Here is a 20365-nt window from a genome sequence, read left to right on the forward strand (position 1 = left end):
AAACATTTAATTTTAAACGCATTCTCACTTTTGATCTTTTTACAGTACCTTTGCCTTTGAAGGCAAGGAGGGCTTATAGCCTTTTTTTTTTTTTTTTAAGTCTGAAACAGTTTATTTTGTTTTGTTTTTTTCAAGACAGGGTTTCTCTGTAGCTTTGGATCCTGTTCTGGAATTCGCTCTATAGAGCAGGCTGGTCTCGAACTCACAGAGATCTGTCTGCCTCTGCCTCCCAGGTGCTGGGATTAAAGGCATGTGTCACCGATCGGCCCCTAAACACCTTTTTTTAAAAATTTTTATTCTTTACATACATTACATCCTGCTTGCAATTTTCCCTAACTCCCTCTTCCCAGTCCCCCACAACCATCCTCCTCCCCTGATCCACTTCTCCATTTCCCCTTAAAAAAAAAAATAAAGAGCAGTCTTCTAGAATGTCAGCCGAACATGGCATAACAAATTACAATAAAACGAGACACAAACGCTCATATCATGACTGGATGAAGTGACCCACTGGGAGGAGAAGAGTCCCAAGTACAGGCGAAAGAGTCAGAGTTTCTCCCGACTCCTGCTGTTGGTTTCTCCGAGAACACCAACAGTGTACCAGTAACATATATGTAGAGGCCCTTGCTCAGACCCATAGAGAGTCCATGATAGTTGCTTCAGATTCTGTGAGCCCTCTGGGCTTTGCTTAGTTAAGTCTGTGAACTGTGTTCTCACAGTGTCCTTGACCCTCTGAACAAGCTAGTTATCTAGGCTGTCTGGGTTCTCTCAGGCAGTAGCAGACAGGGAGACGTGGACTGTTGAAGCGTTCTAGGTGCCAGGCATCACTATTTTCCCCTCAGCAGTGTATATGCTTGGTCTCCAGAGCCAGTTTTCTAACTCATTCTCTAAAAGCTTCCTTAGAGTTTTTAGGTGACTGTGCTCGATGTCTTTCCAGGCACATCACGGCCTGTGGGCTCCAACAGGGACTCCCTGTGATAGCAGGAGAAGCTCAGTGGCCCTGCATGCTCTTTGTTTACTGCCGTACACAGGGCTCTCTGGGGACTCATTTGTTCTCTCTCTAAAGGTGCTGCCCATGGAGGCTCTTGTGACAGATGCAGGAGAGGTGACTGAGATGGGCAAGGCCTATGTGCCTCCACGGGTCCTACAGGAAGCACTGTGTGTCATCTCTGGGGTGCCAGGGCTCAAGGGTGACATCACTAGCACTGAGCAGCTGGCCCAGGAGATGCTGATCATCTCTCACCACCCGTCCTTAGGTCTGTGGCTGTGGTAGGAATGAGAGGTGGGTGGCTGTTAGGGCAGGGGGATGGTAGCTCCGGCAGAAGGTTTCAAGAAGCCCCTCTCCTTCAGTGGCAGTGCAGTCAGCACTCTGGCCAGCGCTTCTCACCAGGATGAAGATTGACCCTGAAGCCTTCATCACCAGGCACCTGGATCAGATCATCCCCAGAATCACTACACAGAGTCCCCTGAACCAGGTAATGGGTCCATGAGCTAGATTTGTACTTGATGTCAGTGCCCAGGGACTCCCCCTGCAGGGTACAAGAAGTGAGGGCTCACAGAAGCAGGAGGAAGAATGGTGATGTATATAGTCTTGGCTCCTTGATTGTAAGTGACAGAACGCATACTGGTTGGAGCACAAAAGGGACTTAGGGCCTCACTTATGGACCGTGTTCAAAGATGTGAGTAGTTTGGGATGGTGCTGCCAGACTCAGCTGTGCCCTTAGGACAGCAGAGGTGCTTTCTGTCCTTCCTCCATCATGAAATCCATCTGATCTCTGAGCCACTTCTCTCTGCTTTCCAACGTGTGAGCCGCATTCTCAAGTTTCTGGTAAGAAAGAGTTGTGGGCTCACACCTTTTCCTCCCACCAGCTCCAAGGGGAAAACACACATTTTCCATTAATGTCAGCTGGCATGGGGTCTCGTCGCCCCAATTGACCTGTCCCCAAGACTGTCTTTCTGGTTAGAGGTTACATGCCTACCTTTGGAAATGATGAGGTTGTGGTCCCTGGACCACAGAGTTGAGAGTGGAGTGTGCACTCCAAGACAGTGATAATAGCAGAGTGAGGGGGAGGGCTTGTCTAGTGAGACGAGCTCAGGCACAACGAGCCGCACCGGTGGGCATTACTCGAGCACAAGGCAGAAACGGGGAGCCGATTGCAGGGGTCATTTGGATGTGGCAGAAACCTATTTTGGTGTTAGTTAGGGTATAGATTGACTGTGTCTGTTTGTCTGGCAGTCGTCCATGAACGCCATGGGCTCCCTTTCCATCCTGTCTCCTGACCGAGTCCTCCCTCAGCTCATCAGCACTATCACGGCCTCTGTGCAGAACCCTGCACTGTGCCTTGTGACTCGGGAGGAATTTGCCATCATGCAGACTCCTGCCGGAGAGCTGTTTGATAAATCCATCATCCAGAGGTGAGACTCAATTGCTCGCTAGTTGGCTCAGACCTTTCCTCCCCGGGTCTGGTTTTCAAGCTTATTTGATGAAGATGTCTTTATTAGGAACATTGTGAGTAAACAAAACAAACAACCCGTCTGTCCTGGGCAGAAGTAGCTGCTCATATTCCAGGCCCAGTGCTTAGGCCCTAGATGTTGGTGAGCCCAGATCTAGCACTACCTTGGGTACATCTTAAGCTGTCTGGCAGCTAGATGTGGTGGTGTGTGCCTGTAATTCCTTTGTAAACTTTGGAGGCTGAGATACAGGGATTGTAAATTGGAGGCCAGGTGGGACTATATATAGGCTATATAGAGTCTCTTCCTACATTGTGAGTGTCTCAAAAAGGAAAAAAGGCTGAGGAAATGGACCTAAGTAAGTGCTTGCTGGCCAGCCAGCCTAGTTAAGATGTCAGCTTACATACAGATTCAGTGAGATACCTCATCTCAAAGATACCATGGGGAGTGATGGAAATACTGGAAATTAACTTCTGGCCTCCACACACACCACACATGCAAGCACATACACGCATGCATGTGGACACACACTCATACACATACGCAGGAAAAACAAATATTAAGGTTTGCTGGCTAGGCTTGGTGGCTGTAACGAGGCTAAGCAGCCTGGTGGCTGTTTTGAAGCTGGATAACTGCCTCCCCTGTATTTTAGTGCCCAGCAGGACAGCATAAAAAAAGCCAACATGAAGCGAGAGAACAAAGCCTACTCCTTTAAAGAGCAGATCATTGAGCTGGAGCTGAAGGAGGTGAGTACAGGGGTGCATCTCCAGGAGCCAGTGAGGTCCAGGAAAACTGAGGCCACAGACTCTCTTTGCTTGGTTCTTCTGTCCTCCCTTTGACTTGTCTGGTCCTCTCCAGCACTGCCCACTCTTCCTCTGTGGCTCACCTGCCTGTTTCAGCCCATGCTCTCCCTCGGTCTTCCACGGGCTGGGTTTTCTTGTTTTCCACATCTCATCCCTTGGCCCTCCCAGAAAAGTGACTCCCTGATCATCTGTTCACAGGATGCTTCTCTCCCTTCCTGGCTTGTTGCTTTTATATCATTTTTCATGCTCCACAGTTACATTATGTATTTGTTTTCCTGTTTATTGTCTAACTTTACCTGCTAGATTGTGAGCTCTGTGAGGGGAGAGTTCCCATCTTCTCCCCAGTGTATCTAGCATCTCAAACAGTTTCTGGCATGACGTAGGTGCTCAGTAAATACGTTGAAAGACTGAGTGACCTTTCTGTCACTCAAGCAGCCTCTGTCCTGTAACAGCCTTGGGTGGGTCTGAGGGCGGGCTAAAGTTTTTAATCTTCAGTCATGTGACCACCAGAATACCCATTAGAGATCATTGAAGGTTGTGTTGTTTCTCTGACGTTTCTCTCCTCATCTTTTAAAGCTGAGAATATTGTTTTAAAGTTTGCTTCTTTGCTGCTGTCTCCATTCTGTAGGCATCAGTGGCCATGACCTTTATAGCGGTGAAGGGGGGCATGTGCTAGACTTGAGGGGGACCTGGAATTCTTTTTGGAAGCTGGCTAGCTTTTCTCTGGTGGGAGGCGGATCTGTTCCATGGATATAGAATTGGTTTCTGGTCCCGGTCCTTCAGGAGATAAAGAAGAAGAAAGGCATAAAAGAGGAGGTGCAGCTGACCAGCAAGCAGAAGGAGATGCTGCAGGCCCAGATGGACAAGGAGGCGCACATCCGGAGGCGGCTGCAGGAGGTAAGTAGCTGCCACTAGCACATGACAGCGCTGGAAGGATGCTCTGCATGCCAGCCCTGCTCTTTGCTGACTGTTTTGGTGATTTCTGCTTGCAGCTGGATGGGGAGCTAGAGGCAGCACTCGGACTGCTAGACGCCATCATGACCAGGAACCCATGTGGCCTGACCCAGTACATCCCTGTCTTGGTCGACGCCTTCCTGCCCTTGCTGAAATCTCCCCTGGCTGCTCCCAGGGTCAAAGGCCCCTTCCTGTCCTTGGCTGCCTGTGTCATGCCCCCTAGACTCAAGGCCTTGGGTTAGTCCTTATTTGCTGGCTGTGGGGTTATCAGGGATGTTTGGGAATTGGGTTGGAGGTGCCTATGGGTGTTCTATGTAGACATGTGGTGCCCTAAGCTGTTGAATTTTGTTTCCACATGGAGGTAGCCTGTGGAGCCTCAACTGGATGTGCTCAAGAACAATAAAGTACTGCCTCTTCCCTCCATTTTGTGTCCTCTCTGCCTTCTGAGGAGCAGGCTTTACAGTCAGTTAGCATCTCATCCTTCTGTAGTGGCTTTGTTTTAGTGCTGGAGACAAAAATCTAGGGCCACACCCCAGCCCTCTGTAGCAGGCGGTCTCCACAACATCAGGTTCAGTAGCAATGAGAGAGCTTTGGTGTTGTGGCTGGTCATTGTGTTCAGAGCTCATAAGCAGCATGTGTCAGTGGGGTGGTCAGATCTCTGACCTTTCGCTTTCTGTTAGCTCTGAAGAAACACTAGCCAAGCAAGAGGTGGGGGCATTACGATGGATGGCTTTACTCTCGTGAGTCATTGGTGACTTTAAGCAGGCTTTCTTCCTAGCCTAAAGGGAATGTTGTCATGACTGGGGCTGGAGTCTGCAAGCTCTTCTGAGAAGAAATGTCAGCTGGGACATATGGAACCTGCTAAAAGTATTAGTAGCTGCCTGTTTGGAGGAACTATGTAGCTAGAGCTTTGCTGTGGGGTCAATGACTCGTGGGTGGCTCGTGCTCCTCAGCACACTGACTTCTTTAGTATCCAAAGTATCAGCTCTGTCAGACATGGCACTACCCGCCTGTAATCCCAAAATTTGGGAGGTAGAGGGAGGAGGATCCTGAGTTTCAGTAACATCATGTCCCAAAGCAAACATCACCCCCCAAAAACAAAAGGGCAGCTATTGCCTCCCTCTCGTCTTTTGATGCTGTCACAGAGACTGAGAAAAGACAGAGACAAGGCTGCCTCTGTCCCCATACTGCCTGTATGTGGGGCCAGATGGGAGTGTCTTTGTGGCTCATTTGTTGTCTTTCTTCTTACAGGCACCTTAGTGAGTCATGTGACGCTGCGCCTGCTGAAGCCAGAGTGTTCTCTGGACAAGTCCTGGTGCCAGGAAGAGCTCTCAGTGGCTGTGAAGAGGGCAGTGTCGCTGCTGCACACCCACACCATCAGCAGCAGGGTGGGCAAGGGTGAGCCAGGTAAGGGACACGGGGCAGTGTGAGAGGTGGGAGCCAAGGCGCCCCTGAGCTTCCTGTGCCTGTGGTGTTGGGAGGGCCCTCCTCCCAGGCTGTGGTTCTCCTGGTTTGCTGGCCATTGTACCTGGCGTCAGGCTTCCAGCGTCCTCTCCGCCTGCCTTTGGCCTGCACAGTCGCCCCCAGCTTCTCTCTGCTCTGCTGCTCTCACAGATGCTGCCCCACTGTCCGCACCGGCCTTCTCCTTGGTCTTCCCGATGTTGAAGATGGTGCTCACTGAGATGCCCTACCACAGTGAGGAGGAGGAGGAGCAAATGGCCCAGATCCTTCAGATCCTGACTGTCCACGCGCAGCTGAGGGCTTCTCCCAACACCCCACCCGAGAGAGTGGATGAGGTTGGCAGGGAGTGCTCTTGTCCCATGGTTTGAGGGGTCTGGGGAGGCCAGGGCTTCCTTGCCTTGGGTTTTTGGTGTTCTGTCCACAGCAGCAGTCCCCAGTGCAGACAGCGGGCTCTTCACTTCCGTAGGTCTGCGTCCGTGATTGATTTTACCGTTACTTGAGGTCCTGTGCCATGCATGCCCTGTTTTATTTAACCTGCTAATTATTCATGACTGTTTTAGCACAGTATCTTTTCCCTAATCTGAACAGCACTGTATGTGTTTGCGTGTCTCTTGCATATCTGTAGCACATGTTGGTTTTGAGTTGCTTGGTTACATGTGTACTGAGTTAGCCTCTCAGAGTTCTCTTTCCTTCAACACTAACAGACTGTGTGAGTCTCACTGCGTAGCCCATGCTAACCTTGAACTCACAGAGGACCTCCTATCTCACAGAGGACCTCCTATCTCTGCCTCCGAGCACTGGGTAAAAGTGTGCACCACTACACCCCGCTGAGTGATGGGTTTTTGTGTTTTTCTTTCTTGTAAAATTGAGTATTTCCTCTTAGGCTCACAGTCCATCAGTATTTCACTGGGAGTGCAATACAGGCTTCAGAACCTGTCATAGTCTGGGTTAGCACTTACAGGCTTGGTTCTGAATGAACCTAATGACGTTTCTACAGCGACCGAGTCAGTGCTGTGACCTAGAATATCCTCCTGTAGGAGAGGGAATACCAGTTGACTGTCTGCCTGGCATGGATATGGACCTTCCTGACTTTATCGTCTTAACTTTTCTCCCGTTCTCTCCCAGAATGGCCCAGAGTTGCTGCCTCGAGTGGCCATGCTGCACCTGCTGACGTGGGTGATCGGGACAGGCTCCCCTCGCCTACAGGTGATCTGCTTTCCAGTTGGCCTGTGATGGGGTTTCTTGTGACGCTGACCTCAAGGATGAGTAGTCAAGACCTAGTTTTCTCTTGACCCTCTTGTGTAGGAAGGCTGCTACTGCCTGGCTTGACTATAGGTTGTAGCCCTAGAGGTGCCATGGGGTGGGTTTTCTGAGGTCACCTGTCTAGTTCCCTTGGTGTAAATGAGTTGCTGAACTGAACTAGTATACCAATGTTGTCCTCAGGTTCTAGCCTCTGACACCCTGACCACCCTGTGTGCCAGCAGCAGTGGGGAGGATGGCTGTGCCTTCGCGGAGCAGGAGGAGGTGGATGTGCTGCTCTCTGCCTTGCAGTCTCCGTGTACCAGTGTGCGGGAGACTGCACTCCGGGTGCGTGCTGCTTTCCTGTCACTCTAGACAAGTGCCTGAGCTACATAATGAACATCCCTTACCTCAGACAGGGCTAGGAGGCAAAGAGAGGAGGTCATGGGTGGGTTAGGATCCTTCTAAGCTTGTCAGGATGTAGCACTGTCCATTTTTGATTCCCCATGGAAGATTGTCAATCTGGGTTGTGACTCCTGATCCAGTTCCTTATAGCCTGTCTTTTTTTTCTTCCTCTTCCTTTTATGTATTGATAAGATATTCTGACAGAAGCAATTTCAGGGATCAAGGTTTATTTAGCTCGTAGTTCTAGGTTATAGTTCACTGTGATAGGGAAGGCACCAGAGCCTTGAAGCAGTGGCCATAGTGCATTGGCAGTCAGAAAAAGAGAGTAGTGAATAAATGGCTTGTCTGTGCTCAGCTGGCTTCCTCCAGTCCTCCAGAGTCCAGGACCCCTACCTGAGGAAGGGTGCCGCCCACAGCAGGAGAGTCTACCCACATCAGTTAACACAGTCAAGATGGTTCCCCACATGCATGCCCAGTGGCCCATCTTCTAGGGGATTCTAGATTCTGTCGAGTTGACTATTAACAGTAACCATCCTGTGACCTAACTCACAGGGTTAGGGCATTTATTCAACTACCTGCCTCTCTTTAGCTTTTCTGGATGGCTTTTAAATTGTGGTTCCCAAATGCTAGTTTCCCTACTACTGGCACTTGGTAAAATATGGGAAAAATGATAGCAGTATGTTATTTCTTAATTCATTCAACAAACACCTTTTGAGCTCTTGACAGTCATGTTCAGAGTTAAATTAGTAATTTTTATTTTAAAAAAATTTTAAACTGGGTTTGGTGGTGTACACTTTTAATCCCAGCATTTGGGGGCAGAAACAGGCAGATCTCTGAGTTCAAGGCCATCCTGGTCTACATACTGAGTTCTGGGACACCATCATTTCACAAAAGAAGAAAAGCTGATTTGGGGGGTATGATGCGTGCTCTGAACCACTGAGCTGTATCCTGAGAGCCCCGTAAACTGTTTGAGGGGTCTGAGCAGGTCTCCCATTGAGCTGATTCCCATCCTCTCTGCAGTGGTGGGCGTGTTTCCTGCCTGTGCTCTCTAGTGTGGTAGCCGTGTGGTAGTGGCGGCAGTCTGGCTGCTACGACTGCCTGCTTTGCCTTACTTTTTGGTTGACTTTCCTTTAGTAGCCACGTGCAGCTGATGGTTGTATTTAGGACAGAAGTGGGACACATTCACCTTTGAGATGTCAAGTCTCACGGTCTGATCCCTCCTCCTCCCAGGGCCTGATGGAGCTCCAGCTTGTATTGCCAGCACCCGACACTGATGAAAAGAACGGCCTGAACCTGCTGCGGAGACTCTGGGTTGTTAAGTTTGACAAGGACGATGAGATCCGGAAGCTGGCTGAGAGGTGAGAGTCCTTCTGGCAGGGTTTGCTGGGCACGCACTTCATGCCCTTGCTTGACCAGTCCTAAATTTTGGTCTGCTGCAGGCTCTGGTCGACCATGGGCCTCGATCTGCAGTCAGATCTCTGCTCTTTGCTGATCGAGGATGTGATCTACCATGAGGCAGCCGTGAGGCAGGCTGGGGCTGAAGCCCTTTCCCAGGCAGTGGCACGGTACCAGCGGCAGGCAGCAGAGGTTATGGGCAGGCTCATGGAGATCTACCAGGAGAAGCTCTACGTGAGTGACCTGAGCAACTGCTGTGGTTTGAGGCAGGGGAGGTGGGCAAGTGATCTTCTGCTTAGCTTGTGTCATGGTTCAGGGGTCCAGGCCATTGGTCTGTCTGCCCCTGGGACAAGGGAGAGCACTACAGGGCTTTTAGCCTCTTGTCTATTGCAGAGACCACCCCCGGTACTGGATGCTTTGGGACGAGTGATCTCAGAGTCCCCCCCAGACCAGTGGGAAGCCAGGTAAAGTCCTGCTTTGATCTTGTTGCCAAGCTTTCTGAGATGCACTAGCTGGACTGGGGTGCATACTGCAAGGGGGTAGTGTGTGCTGATGCCAAGGTAGAAAGAGAGTCAGGCCGCCCGACCCGCGTCAGTGCTGGCTCCCCGTGTGTGTGCACCTCTGCGTCCTTGGACATTGTCTCTTCATCTATGTGAAGGACGTGGTTCTAGAACCTATCTGGAAAATCACTGGCTTTAGTCCATTAGCAACATGCGTTCTGCTCAGCAGATGCTGATCTCATTCTCTAGGCCCCTGGAGTCGCAGCTGGTTAAGTAGGTACCTAGGAGCAAGTATGACCTTGGAAGACACTTGTCACCCACAGTGGGCTATATGGCTAGCTTCCTGAGTGACTGACCACACTTTGTTAAGGTTATCATTGCTGTGCTGAAACACCATGGCCAAAGCAACTTGGGGAAGAAAAGGTTTATTTGGCTTACTCTTCCACATTGCTATTCATCCTCAGAGGAAGTGAGCACACACTAAAACGGCAGGAACCCGGAGGCCATGGAGGGTACTGCTCACTGACTTACTCCTCATGGCTTTCTCAGTCTGCTTTCTTATAGAACCCAGGACCACCGGCCCAGGGGCGGCTCCACCCGTAATGAGGTGGACCTGCCCCCTTAAAGCCTAAAGAAAATGCCCTACAGGCTTGCCTAGAGCACAGTCCTCTGGAGAGACGCTTTCTCAATTAAGGTTCCCTCCTTTCCAGCGACCCAAGCCCTGTATAGTTGACATAACCAGTCAGCACACCCACATTCTCTCTTTCTGTGTGCTCGTGTGGGTGTTGTGTGGAGTCAGCACACCCACACTCTCTCTGTGTGGCTCTGTGTGCTCGTGTGGGTGTTGTGTGCAGTCGGCACACCCACACTCTCTCTCTGTGTGGCTCCGTGTGCTTGTGTGGGTGTTGTGTGCAGTCAGCATACCCACACTCTCTCTCTGTGTGGCTCTGTGTGCTCGTGTGGGTGTTGTGTGCAGTCGGCACACCCACAGTCTCTCTCTGTGTGGCTCCGTGTGCTCGTGTGGGTGTTGTGTGCAGTCGGCACACCCACAGTCTCTCTCTGTGTGGCTCCGTGTGCTCGTGTGGGTGTTGTGTGCAGTCGGCACACCCACAGTCTCTCTCTGTGTGGCTCCGTGTGCTCGTGTGGGTGTTGTGTGCAGTCGGCACACCCACAGTCTCTCTCTGTGTGGCTCCGTGTGCTCGTGTGGGTGTTGTGTGCAGTCGGCACACCCACAGTCTCTCTCTGTGTGGCTCCGTGTGCTTGTGTGGGTGTTGTGTGCAGTCGGCACACCCACAGTCTCTCTCTGTGTGGCTCCGTGTGCTCGTGTGGGTGTTGTGTGCAGTCGGCACACCCACAGTCTCTCTCTGTGTGGCTCCGTGTGCTCGTGTGGGTGTTGTGTGCAGTCATTGTGTTTATTTCGTTTTCAATCAAGACCACCAGCTCAGAGTAGGAATGTCTTGTCTCTAGCTGAGGAGTGATTCCACTTTGCCTTTGTTCCTATCCGAGGGCTGGCACATCTGTTTCCTTTACCGAGGTCTTTCCTCTTCCACCACGTCCCACAGATAGAGGGGCGTGCGTTTCCTCCCAAATCAGGGAAATAGGCAGAGTGGGTCCTGGCCGCAGGACCCCCGCAGGAGATAACCAATAATTGTCTCCATTTTACAGAGCACTGGGCAGTTGCTTCATGAGGGCTTGCGTCCCCTGCCCCAGAGCTGTCTGCTCTTGTCCTCGAGCTGCCCACCCACGAGCTCCCATTTCTTTCCTAGGTGTGGCCTAGCCCTGGCCCTGAATAAGCTCTCACAGTATTTGGATAGCTCTCAGGTGAAGCCGCTCTTTCAGTTTTTTGTCCCTGATGCCCTCAATGACCGAAACCCAGATGTCCGGAAGTGCATGTTAGATGCAGCGCTCGCAACACTCAATGCCCATGGGAAGGTGAGCAGTCTCAGCAGTTGGGGCGGTAAGACTGAGCAAATGACAAAGAGAAGTGCGTGCCTGAAACCCTGACAGGGCACCAGCACCTAGTGGGAAATTTCGTTTTTGTCAGAAAGACCCCCAGTCCTTAGGGGTCTGCTGTAGGCCTGCTGGAAAACTAGCCGGCATTGCCAGCGCTGCAGGCCTAGCCCGTAGGCTGACCTGTGGCACCGGGATCTGGCCGTTTCAGGAGAACGTCAACTCATTGCTGCCAGTGTTTGAGGAGTTCTTGAAGGATGCTCCCAATGATGCCAGCTACGACGCCGTGCGGCAGAGTGTGGTGGTCCTGATGGGGTCTTTGGCCAAGCACCTGGACAAGAGTGACCCCAAAGTAAAACCCATTGTTGCCAAGCTCATTGCCGCCCTCTCAACACCTTCTCAGCAGGTACCTCCATCTTGGGGTCCCATGGATCACTGGGGAATGGGAATCCATGGTGGACAGGCTGTAGGGTGCTAGTAGGTGAGTGAGTGACTGACAGAAAGCAGCCGTTTCTTCTCCAGGGAGAACCTGGGTTTTTTTTTTTCCTACTCATTTGCCAGAGGTTTGGTTTTTAGTGTGCATATGTGCTTGTGTGTGTGTGTGTGTGTGTGTGTGTGTGTGTGTGTGTGTGTGGGTGTGTTTGCTTGCAATCATTTGTGAGTATGTTTAGAGTAAATCTTGGCACTGTTAAAAATAAAGATGACACAAAGATAAAAACAAAAACAACCCAGCCGGGCGGTGGTGTTGCACATCTTTAATCCCAGCACCCTGGAGGCAGAGGCAGGCGGATCTCTCTCTGTGAGTTCAAGACCAGCCTGGTCCAGACCTAGAACTCATTGCCTGCTCTTCCTCCTGAGTGCTAGGATCAGAGGCGTGCGCCACCAGCTTTACAACCCCCTTTTGTTTGCTTTTCTGTTTTTCTTTCTTTTTAAAAAAATATTTATTTATTTATTTTGTAAAATAAAATATATAGATGGTTGTGAGCCACCATGTGGTTGCCGGCAATTGAACTCAGGACCTTTGGAAGAGCAGGCAATGCTCTTAACCTCTGAGCCATCTCTCTGGCTCTGTTTTTTTGTTTTTCAAGACAGGGTTTCTCTGTGTAGCTTTGCTGCCTGTCCTGGAACTAGCTCTTGTAGACCAGGCTGGGCTTGAACTCACAGAGATTCACCTGCCTCTGCCTCCACAACCCCTTTTTTAATCACAGGCATTTTTACTCAATGCTGAGTATTTGTGTATGTAAAATAGATATGCAAATCAAATGCCAGTGGTAATAAACCATAATATTTTCCCTTGTTTTTGGTTTTTAGAGATAGGGTTTCTCTGTAGCTTTGGAGCCTGTCCTGGAACTCGCTCTATATATCAGGCTGGCCTCGAACTCACAGAGATCCGCCTCCCTCTGCCTCCCGAGTGCTAGGATTAAAGGCATGCGCCACTACCACCTGGCATAATCCATAGCATTTTCAAAACATTTCTTTGGTATACCATGATTTTTATCATGTACTACAGATGAGAACAGATTTTGTACTAATGAGGATATTCTTATTTTTATATAAACAAGTTTTACTTATATGTTTGGTACTTAGGATGTAGAACTTTAGTTTGAGATAATTTTTGTTTTATAATCAGTGCTGAGATTGTTACTCTGCAGAAATATATGGTGCAAAGTGGCAGATACTTATAACATTTTACTTTTTAATTTCTGTGGAAGAATGGACATCTCTCTGTGAGTGTGGAAGTCAGAGGACAGCTTGCAATTCTCTCTACCGTGTGAGTCCCCAGGATGGAACTCAGGTCATGATGACTGGTGGCAAAGCTGGTCTACTTGGCTGAGCCTTTTCCCTGGCCTTTCCCTTTTGGATGTATATTTAAGGCATTTCAGAAATTGTTGGGAATTCTGTTTTAATAGCAAGCCAAAATTCATAGAATAATTTTTTTTTTATAAAACTTGGGTCATCAACTCAGTCAATTTTTATTTTACTGATTTGTTTGTTTATGAAGGCAGGGTCTCATTGTATAGCCTAGGGTGGCCCAAAACTTCCTTTGTAGACCAAGCCGGTCTTGAACTCACATAGATCTACATGTTTTTGCCTCCTGGGTGTTGGGATGAAAGGCGTGCGCCACCACTAACCCCAACAGTTTTAACAACTGAAGCCACACCTACAGCCGTTTGCACATTGAGAGTAACGAGAGGGAAGCACTGCCAGTCTCTGTTTTCTGCAGCGGAGCCTTGCTGCGTCTCTGGGAGCGGAAAACCGCCGCTGCCGTTCCCCACCCACAGTGGTCTCGGCGGGAGCTGAGGTGCCGTGACAGCACTCGGAGGACAGTGCATTTGTGTGTTCAGAACCAACAGTGACGTCACCAGAGGTGACAAGCACGAGCGTTGCCGGGAGCACCTCAGAATCTTATGTGTTTGATTTTGAATTAATTTTTGGCCATTATATGTTCAGAAATCTGTACTGTTTCCTAATTTATTTACAGTGCAGCCCCATGTGGGGTTGTGAAGCACAGTGAAGACGCAGAGGTTTAGAAACAGCACTGTGCTGTTGCTGCTCTTGTCACTGGCTGCAGTGTGTGCCCTGTGGAGCATGTGCCATCATGAGTAGCTAGGAAAGAAACAGTGCTTTGATGCTTTGACACGTGACGCGGTGGCTCAGATTGGGTGTGAGGCAGTGCTACTGTGTGGGTCACCAGAAACAACTATCACTGAGCTGCTTGCCCTAATGAGATGGCTCCTCCCACAGGTTCAGGAGTCTGTTGCTAGCTGCTTGCCACCTCTTGTTCCCGCCGTCAAGGAGGATGCTGGGGGAATGATTCAGCGGCTCATGCAGCAGCTGCTGGAGTCAGACAAGTATGCAGAGCGTAAAGGAGCTGCATATGGGCTGGCAGGCCTGGTGAAAGGCCTGGGCATCCTCTCCCTGAAGCAGCAGGAAATGATGGCTGCACTGACTGATGCCATTCAGGATAAGAAGAACTTCCGAAGGCGAGAGGGTGGGTGTCCCTGAGCTCAATGCTGACAGCACAGGAAGTTGGTGTCCATGCTTCAGAGGAAGGGAGGAGGGACCGTATGACCCATCCCAGCCCTGTCTCTGGTGGGGTTGGCCCGCACTTTCCCCCTTGTTCTTTCTTGCACTGCAGGGCGCTGAACTCGAGGCCTCACTCATGCTAGACAGGCTGCTGAACTGCTGAACTTTGTGCCAGCCCTTCTTGTTTTAGTATTCCAGGGTTTCCTTATATTCCTTAAAACTTATTGGTCCCCTTGCCTCAGGCTCCAGAGTGCTAGGAGTATAGGCTTGTCTCCCTACCTGCTTTCTAACTGCTAATAGAGCCGAAAGTGTGCTGCACTCTGCCACATCCCTGCCCTGAGTACTGAGACAGACTGCTGCCCCATAGGCACCATAGCCCGAAGAGGTAGCAGGTGGGTGCTGGCCCTTGTATTCCAAGCACTGTCTCCTGTCCTCTTCCCCCAGGAGCTCTGTTTGCCTTCGAGATGCTCTGCACCATGCTGGGGAAGCTCTTCGAGCCCTATGTGGTCCATGTGTTGCCCCATCTGCTTCTGTGTTTTGGGGATGGGAACCAGTATGTACGTGAGGTAAGTCCGGAGGCAGCAGTGAGAACTGCTCCCAGGCAGGCTTTGTCAGGGAGGTGTCTAAGGTGGGCTCTAGCCCCCACTGCTAGAGGCCTTTCAGCTCGTACCTGAGACACTGGTTACTGCTATGGATTTCTCTCAGGTTCCCTTACACACTGAAGATTTTATTTGTATATGCATGTGTATTGTGTATTTGTCCATGCTCACATGGACAGATGTGCTTACTGGGAATTAGAAGAGGGTGTCAGGAATCTGTCCTCCGACAGCCAGACTAGTTGCTCTTTGTTTGTTTGTTTTTTTAAGATGTGGTTTCTCTGTGTAGCCTTGGCTGTTCTGGAATTTACTTTGTAAACTATGCTGGCCTTGAATTCAGATCTAGCCTAAGATCTCTACCTAAGTCCTGGAATTGAAAGTGTGTGCCATTACCACACGCTCAAGCAAGCCATCTGTCCAGCCCCAGTACTGAAGCTTTTTGAGATGTGTTTTGACTGTTCCTCTGGACCTGGGCCCAGGGTCTGACACAGCTACAGCCTTGGTCAGTATAGGGATACAGGACTAGCTAGTGTCAGGCTCCAGGCTTGCCTAGGTGAGGAGGCCCCTGAATGTCTTCTTCTCTCCTCCCTTGAGGCTGCAGATGATTGTGCCAAAGCTGTGATGAGCAACCTGAGTGCCCATGGTGTGAAGTTGGTGCTCCCGTCCTTGTTAGCTGCCCTGGAGGAGGAATCCTGGCGGACCAAAGCCGGTGAGACACTGTTTCCGTGTCAGCTTTCTGCTCTGGCAGTCACCCCCAGAAGGCTGCAGGGCCTCAAGCCACTGTCTGTGAGTGTGGTAGAGTAGCTTGAAAGCTGTGGTCTAAAACCTAAAGCAAACAGTCTAGAGCCATTCTGGTTGGGAGGGTCAGAGCCTGGGGCCTTCCCGTATGGCCTCCCTTCTGTTCCTTCAGACTTTGCTGTCTTACAGTTTAAAACAGCACAGATGTGAGATGAAGAAGCTGGAACACCTACAGGACTGAACTAGGCCTCCCTGCTGTCCCAGCTAGCTCTCTACTGCTGTGATAGACACCGTGGCCAAAAGAAATTTGGAATTCTAGTCCATCCCTGAGGGAAGTCAGGGCAGGAGCTGATGCAGAGGCCATAGAGGAGAACTGCTTACTGCCTTGCTCCCATGACATGTTCAGCCTGCTTTCTTATAGAAACCAAAACCACCCTGCCTAGGCATGGTACCACTCACAGTGATCTGAGCCCCCCCATGTCAATCACCAATTAAGAGAATGTACTAAGACTTGCCTATGGGCAAATTTTATGAGGCCATTTTCTCAATTGAGATTCCCTCTTACCAAATGACTCTTTACCTTTTTTTAAATATTTGTTTGTTTGTTTGTTTGTTTATTTATTATGTATACAATATTCTGTCTGTGTGTATTCCCGCAGGCCAGAAGAGGGCATCAGACCTCATTACAGATGATTACAGATGGTTGTGAGCCACCATGTGGTTGCTGGGAATTGAACTCAGGACCTTTAGGAAGAGCAGGCAATGCTCTTACCCTCTGAGCCATCTCTCCAGCCCCCAAATGACTCTTAATTTGTGTCAAGTTGATAGTAAATTAACTAGGCCACCCATTCTGGTATTGTCTTTTTCCCTTGTGCTGCTGCTCCTCGCCTGGAATCCCACAGTGCAGTTGGCCTCTTTCCAGGGCCTGAAGAGTCTGCAGAGAAGCAAGCTGGGTATCCCTCCTCTTGCTGACCAGTGCTGACGTGTGTCTTCTGTCTACAGGGTCTGTGGAGCTACTTGGGGCAATGGCGTATTGTGCTCCTAAGCAGCTGTCATCCTGCCTACCCAACATCGTGCCCAAGCTCACAGAGGTGCTGACAGACTCCCATGTCAAAGTGCAGAAGGCTGGACAGCAAGCACTCAGGCAGATTGGCTCTGTCATCAGGAATCCAGAGATCCTGGGTATGCTTTTCCCACGGGGCACTTACTTGACTGCACCTGCTGCCTTCTCTTGGATGTTCTGGGGAGTGTCAGCTAGGACTGTTGCCCTCTGAGGACAGACATGTCTGTGGTGAAATAACCTTTATTGCTGGGAAGCCCTTTCCTTAGACCAAACAACTGAAGGGAATTGGGAAGCAGTTTGTTCTCCCACTGGTCTGAGCACGTGTCATTGGCTCCATAGCAAGGGACATCAACTCACTGACTCAGGAGCAGCCCGGCTCTGTGAAATCCTGTGCACTTGACTGAGCTGGGAGGCAGCTCGCAGCACATCAGCACCATGTGGAACTCTCATCTTATTCCATCAGGCAAAAGAATTAACCATGTTTTCTATTTTTTAATTAAAGGAATTTGTAATGTTTTTTGTGTTGTATGTATGTATGTAGGCACAAATGTACAGTGGTACATGTGTGCAAGGCAGCAGACAGTTAATGAGAATCAGTTTCCTCCATAGTTCCACTATGCGTATCCTGAGTATTAAACTTAGTTCAGGCTTGGTGGCAAGTGCCCTTACTGACAGAGCCCCCTCACTGGCCCAGATGTATCCTTTAGTGTGGTTTTTGGATTCTGGCATAGGCTGGCCTATGTGTTCAGACTAGCATTGTTGGATGATTTTGAACTTTTGATCCTCCTGCTTCTACCTCCCAAGTCCCAGGATTATAGGCATGTGATTTAGGCACTGATTTCAGGGTTTTGTGCATGCTAAGCATGGACTCTACCAACTGAGCGACAGCCCAGCCCACAGTGTGTTTCTTTCTGAGGGCTGGGAAGAGGCTGAATGCTGGCGACAAAGCCCAGCCATCCACACTGACTGACGCAGCACTTGCAGCATTTTAAGCTTAAGCTCTGAGTACTGGTGCCTGGTACATGTACTTCAGCCATGAAATTATGAGACATGTATGTTTTCATTAGAAAATGAAATGACTTGTGACCGAGGATATTTGTGTTTTGGGAATGGAACCTAGGGCCTTGGCCGTGCCAGATGAACGATATACCACAAAGCTATGTTGGCTTCGTTTTGTTTTGTGACAGGGTCTTATTATGTAGCCCAGGCTGGCTTCAAACTTAACAATCTCCTGCCCCTAGCTCATAAGTGCTAGGATGGCAGGTGTGTGCCACATGCCTGTTCATCTTCCAGATTTATTTGTATTATGTTTAATGCCTGTGTCTGTGTGGATATATGCGTATGCTCAGCACTGGCTGCAGCTCCTCCTCTTGAAACTAGTCCATGATGTTCTGTCCAGTCATGGTTGTGGTGTCGAGGGCCAGCTACCACACTTCTTAGGGAGCAGGAGTTCCTTCCCCCGCTGAGGCACCCAGTCTTCTTGCTCTCCCTAAGGCTCTGCCGCTTGCCAGACTTGTACAGATTAGCATCTCTCCTCTGTGACATGCAGCCATTGCCCCGGTCCTGCTGGACGCCCTGACGGACCCATCAAGGAAGACTCAGAAATGCCTGCAGACCCTGCTGGACACCAAGTTTGTTCACTTCATTGATGCCCCGTCCTTGGCGCTCATCATGCCTATTGTCCAGAGAGCCTTTCAGGACCGTTCCACAGACACACGGAAGATGGCAGCACAAATTATTGGCAACATGTACTCCCTGACAGACCAGAAGGTACGAAGTCCCAGTCTACAGCAGACGTGGAAGGATGTGGGCATTGTCTCTGCTTATGTTTGCAGGAAATCCTGGGCCATTTAGGGTGGGAGGTAGAAATCTGGGCATCTCCCAGAGTGCAGTAGCTCAAGGACTTAAGTGTGTCCTTGGCCAAGGTCTGTCTCCATGACCTCTGCTACAGACTGGGTAGAAGATAGGCTGCCTTTCCCTCGTTCCTTTCGGGAGAGTTCACCAGGCAGCTGGAATTTTCCTTCATTGGAGTGTTCCCTGACAGGGAGTATGTGCTTCTATAGCCTCTAAGAAGAATTAAGTGTAGTTGGGGAGTTTGTATTTGTGATTTTGCCATCCACCACAGCTCTGCCTTGGTACTCAAAAGAAGTTAAAATGGAGTTCTTTTTTTTAGGGGGGCGGGGGTGAGGGGTATTTGGAACAGGTTTTCTCTGTGTACCCCAGGCTGGTTCCAAACTTAACAGAGATTCTCTTGCTTTGCCTCTCGAGTACTGGGATTAAAGGCATGCACCACCACTACATAGCTAAGTGGAGTTATTTCTGTTTCAGATGATTTAGGAAATTAAAAACCTTAAAACTATATGTGTAATGTATACTTGTAATCTCTGCACTCAGGAAACTGAGGCAGGAGGATTAAAAAAATCCCAGGGGCTGAAGAAATGGCTTAGCACAAGTGGTTCTCAACCCGTGGATCGTGACCCTTTTGGGGATGGAGGGTTTGAATGACCAACCCTTTCGCAAGTCACAAATCAGATGTTTACATTATGATTCATAAAGGTAGTGTGATTACAGTCATGGAGAAGCAACACAATAATGTCATGGTCGGGGGTCACTACAACATGAGGAACTGTATTAAAGGGTTGCAGCGTTAGGAAGGTTGAGAACCACTGACTTAGCAGTTAAGAGGCCTGACCTCTTAACATGGTGGCTCACAAACATCTAACTCTAGTTCGAGGGAGGTCAGTCCTCTGAGACTATGATGCACAGATGTTCATGCAGGGAAAACATCCACACACATAAAATACTTTGGTGGTGTTGTTGTTTTTGAAGACAGAGTTTCTCTGTGAAGCCCTGGCTGTCCTGGCACACTCTCAGTAGACCAGGTTGGCCTCGAACTCACAGAGGTCTGCCTGGTGTGCATTACATGAATGCCCTATCTCAGGAAGGAAATCAGAAAAGGAGCAACAAGGGGCTGGAGAGATGGCTCAGAGGTTAAGAGCATTGCCTGCTCTTCCAAAGGTCCTGAGTTCAATTCCCAGCAACCACATGGTGGCTCACAACCATCTATAATGGGGTCTAATGCCCTCTTCTGGCCTGCAGGCATACACACAGAATATTGTATACATAATAAATAAATATTTTAAAAAAAGAAAAAGAGCAACAAAATACCACAGGTCTCCTCTTACATGAGAGCATGTTGATGTTGCCACATTACTGCAAGGTGTGAGGGCGCATGCTTTTACAGCCCGCACTCAGGAGTCGGAGGCAGGAGGATTGCCAGAAGTTCAAGACTAGCCTGGTCTACATGACAAGTCTAGGCCAGCCAGAGCTACATAGCAGGATTGGGGAGAGAGATAGAGACAGAAACAGAACATGGCATTCCTGAATATCATTTCTTAAGTTATAATAAGTTTCCTCCAACTGATAATTTAGTAGTATATAATACCCCAACAAGTTTATGTGCCATAATTTACATAAACTACTTGTCATGTAGTAGTATCTCCTGATGGAGGGGAGCTGGTTTTGGTTTTTCCTATTTTAAGAGCTATTGCAAGCCAGACATAGTGGCATACACCTTTAATCCCAGGGCTCTGGGAGTTCAAGGCCAGCTTGGTCTACATAGTGAGACCCTGTCCCCAAATAAATAGATAAATAAACGAATGAATGAATGAATAAGTAAATAAGAACAGTACGTAGTGCTCTTGCTGTCTCTCTCAACACAGGGTCTCACTAAGTCCTGGCTCCCCTTGAATGCGCCTGCCTCTGCCACTGAAGTGCCAGAGATTA

General features: G+C 49.5%; 1 protein-coding gene across 1 annotated transcript in view; it reads left to right on the plus strand.

Annotated features, from left to right (window-relative positions):
- The window catches only part of Gcn1 (GCN1 activator of EIF2AK4), a 63306-nt gene that overhangs the window by 24439 nt on the left and 18502 nt on the right, over window positions 1–20365 (plus strand). Inside the window, exons 19-38 of the mRNA XM_038345110.1 lie at window positions 1064–1253; window positions 1348–1472; window positions 2234–2412; window positions 3101–3194; window positions 4035–4148; window positions 4244–4442; window positions 5457–5612; window positions 5820–6001; window positions 6792–6872; window positions 7110–7253; window positions 8541–8668; window positions 8750–8939; window positions 9099–9169; window positions 10972–11137; window positions 11367–11561; window positions 13901–14147; window positions 14627–14748; window positions 15373–15487; window positions 16519–16698; window positions 18129–18349. Coding sequence (XP_038201038.1) covers window positions 1064–1253; window positions 1348–1472; window positions 2234–2412; window positions 3101–3194; window positions 4035–4148; window positions 4244–4442; window positions 5457–5612; window positions 5820–6001; window positions 6792–6872; window positions 7110–7253; window positions 8541–8668; window positions 8750–8939; window positions 9099–9169; window positions 10972–11137; window positions 11367–11561; window positions 13901–14147; window positions 14627–14748; window positions 15373–15487; window positions 16519–16698; window positions 18129–18349 — 3099 coding nt within the window. The remainder of the gene's footprint in view (window positions 1–1063; window positions 1254–1347; window positions 1473–2233; window positions 2413–3100; window positions 3195–4034; window positions 4149–4243; window positions 4443–5456; window positions 5613–5819; window positions 6002–6791; window positions 6873–7109; window positions 7254–8540; window positions 8669–8749; window positions 8940–9098; window positions 9170–10971; window positions 11138–11366; window positions 11562–13900; window positions 14148–14626; window positions 14749–15372; window positions 15488–16518; window positions 16699–18128; window positions 18350–20365) is intronic.

Source organism: Arvicola amphibius, chromosome 10, assembly GCF_903992535.2.
Source record: "Arvicola amphibius chromosome 10, mArvAmp1.2, whole genome shotgun sequence".
Classification (NCBI taxonomy): Eukaryota; Metazoa; Chordata; class Mammalia; order Rodentia; family Cricetidae; genus Arvicola; species Arvicola amphibius.